The sequence below is a fragment of the Megalobrama amblycephala genome, linkage group LG2 (genome assembly GCF_018812025.1).
Source record: "Megalobrama amblycephala isolate DHTTF-2021 linkage group LG2, ASM1881202v1, whole genome shotgun sequence".
NCBI classification, from domain to species: Eukaryota; Metazoa; Chordata; class Actinopteri; order Cypriniformes; family Xenocyprididae; genus Megalobrama; species Megalobrama amblycephala.
This window is the reverse complement of record NC_063045.1, coordinates 43,458,836-43,459,825: the sequence shown is the minus strand read 5'-3', so window position 1 is coordinate 43,459,825 and position 990 is coordinate 43,458,836. Positions and strand designations below refer to the sequence as shown.

General features: G+C 45.1%; 1 protein-coding gene across 6 annotated transcripts in view; it reads right to left on the bottom strand.

Annotated features, from left to right (window-relative positions):
* Positions 1 to 990, bottom strand: part of fbxw11b (F-box and WD repeat domain containing 11b) — a 14,216-nt gene continuing 13,226 nt past the window's right edge. For 4 of the 6 annotated variants that reach the window (XM_048177097.1, XM_048177093.1, XM_048177112.1 and 1 more), the window contains exons 12-13: positions 948 to 990; positions 1 to 857 (exon numbers count right to left, since the gene is read on the bottom strand). The exon at positions 948 to 990 is cut by the window's right edge and continues 160 nt beyond it. In XM_048177097.1, coding sequence (XP_048033054.1) covers positions 656 to 857; positions 948 to 990 — 245 coding nt within the window. In that variant the 3' untranslated portion in view covers positions 1 to 655. The remainder of the gene's footprint in view (positions 858 to 947) is intronic. The other 2 variants (XM_048177127.1, XM_048177119.1) reach the window with 1 other exon arrangement.

Here is a 990-nt window from a genome sequence, read left to right as displayed (position 1 = left end):
TTCACAGTCAAGTACTTTATTCTTATTAATAACGCTTTTTTTTCTTTAAAAAAATCTTTTCAATATACAACACCATTTTAGACAAGACAATTCTGTTTACAACTAAATTCAGATCAGTTATGAGTCATTCAGAACCTAGACGAGCAGACAGTGAAAAGGGGAACGAGACGGACAGCGCTAAAAACGAGAAATGGAAGGACATATCAGGAGAAGTCAAAAAACTACAATTATTCATACGATTTCACAAGAAAAGAAAATATGAAGTCAATTTCCCAACTTAAAAAAAAAAAAAAGGGAAAAAAAAAAAAAAGTCAGACAGAAACCGAGGAGTTGACCAGCACACATTACACGTCCCATCGCTCGCTCATTCATGCAGAACAGTCCTGAGGGAAGGAAGGCACTCAGACCTTGCCTTCTCCCTTTAGTTTTTCTTTTTTTAATCAATAAAAACAAAAACAAACAAAAGATAGATACAGAGTTCATGGGCCCAGGGGGCGGAGCTGGGGCAGCCGTCACTCTGTACGCGATGGCGGGGATGGGAGGGTGGGCTCCACGCCCACCCTCAGGTTCACTGCTTAATGGCATTGCTCTCTCCATCTTTTCTCCGTCTCCTCCTCCACAGAGAGGGAGAAAGAGAACTGACGCAGTTTGTGTGTCATGGGGCGGCCCTCAAAATGACCGAAGAGGGGAGAAATAAAACGGACAGATGGAGAGAGGAGGGTGAAGGGGAGGAGGGGGGGGGGTGGTGGTGGTGGCGTTCCTCGACCTTTGATCCTGGCACACTTCCACATAGACTGGGGTCACCCAAACAGTCCCCACACACACTCGCACACACTCCGCACGCCACCAGAGCTTCCCTGTCAAGAGATCACACGCATTTAAGTAAGAGTTTGTATTTTGACTTGTGTGAATTTGAATGAAATCATACGAGTCAAAACGTGCGTTACCTGCTATCTGGATATATAGGTATACGTGCGGGACGGCGATCGT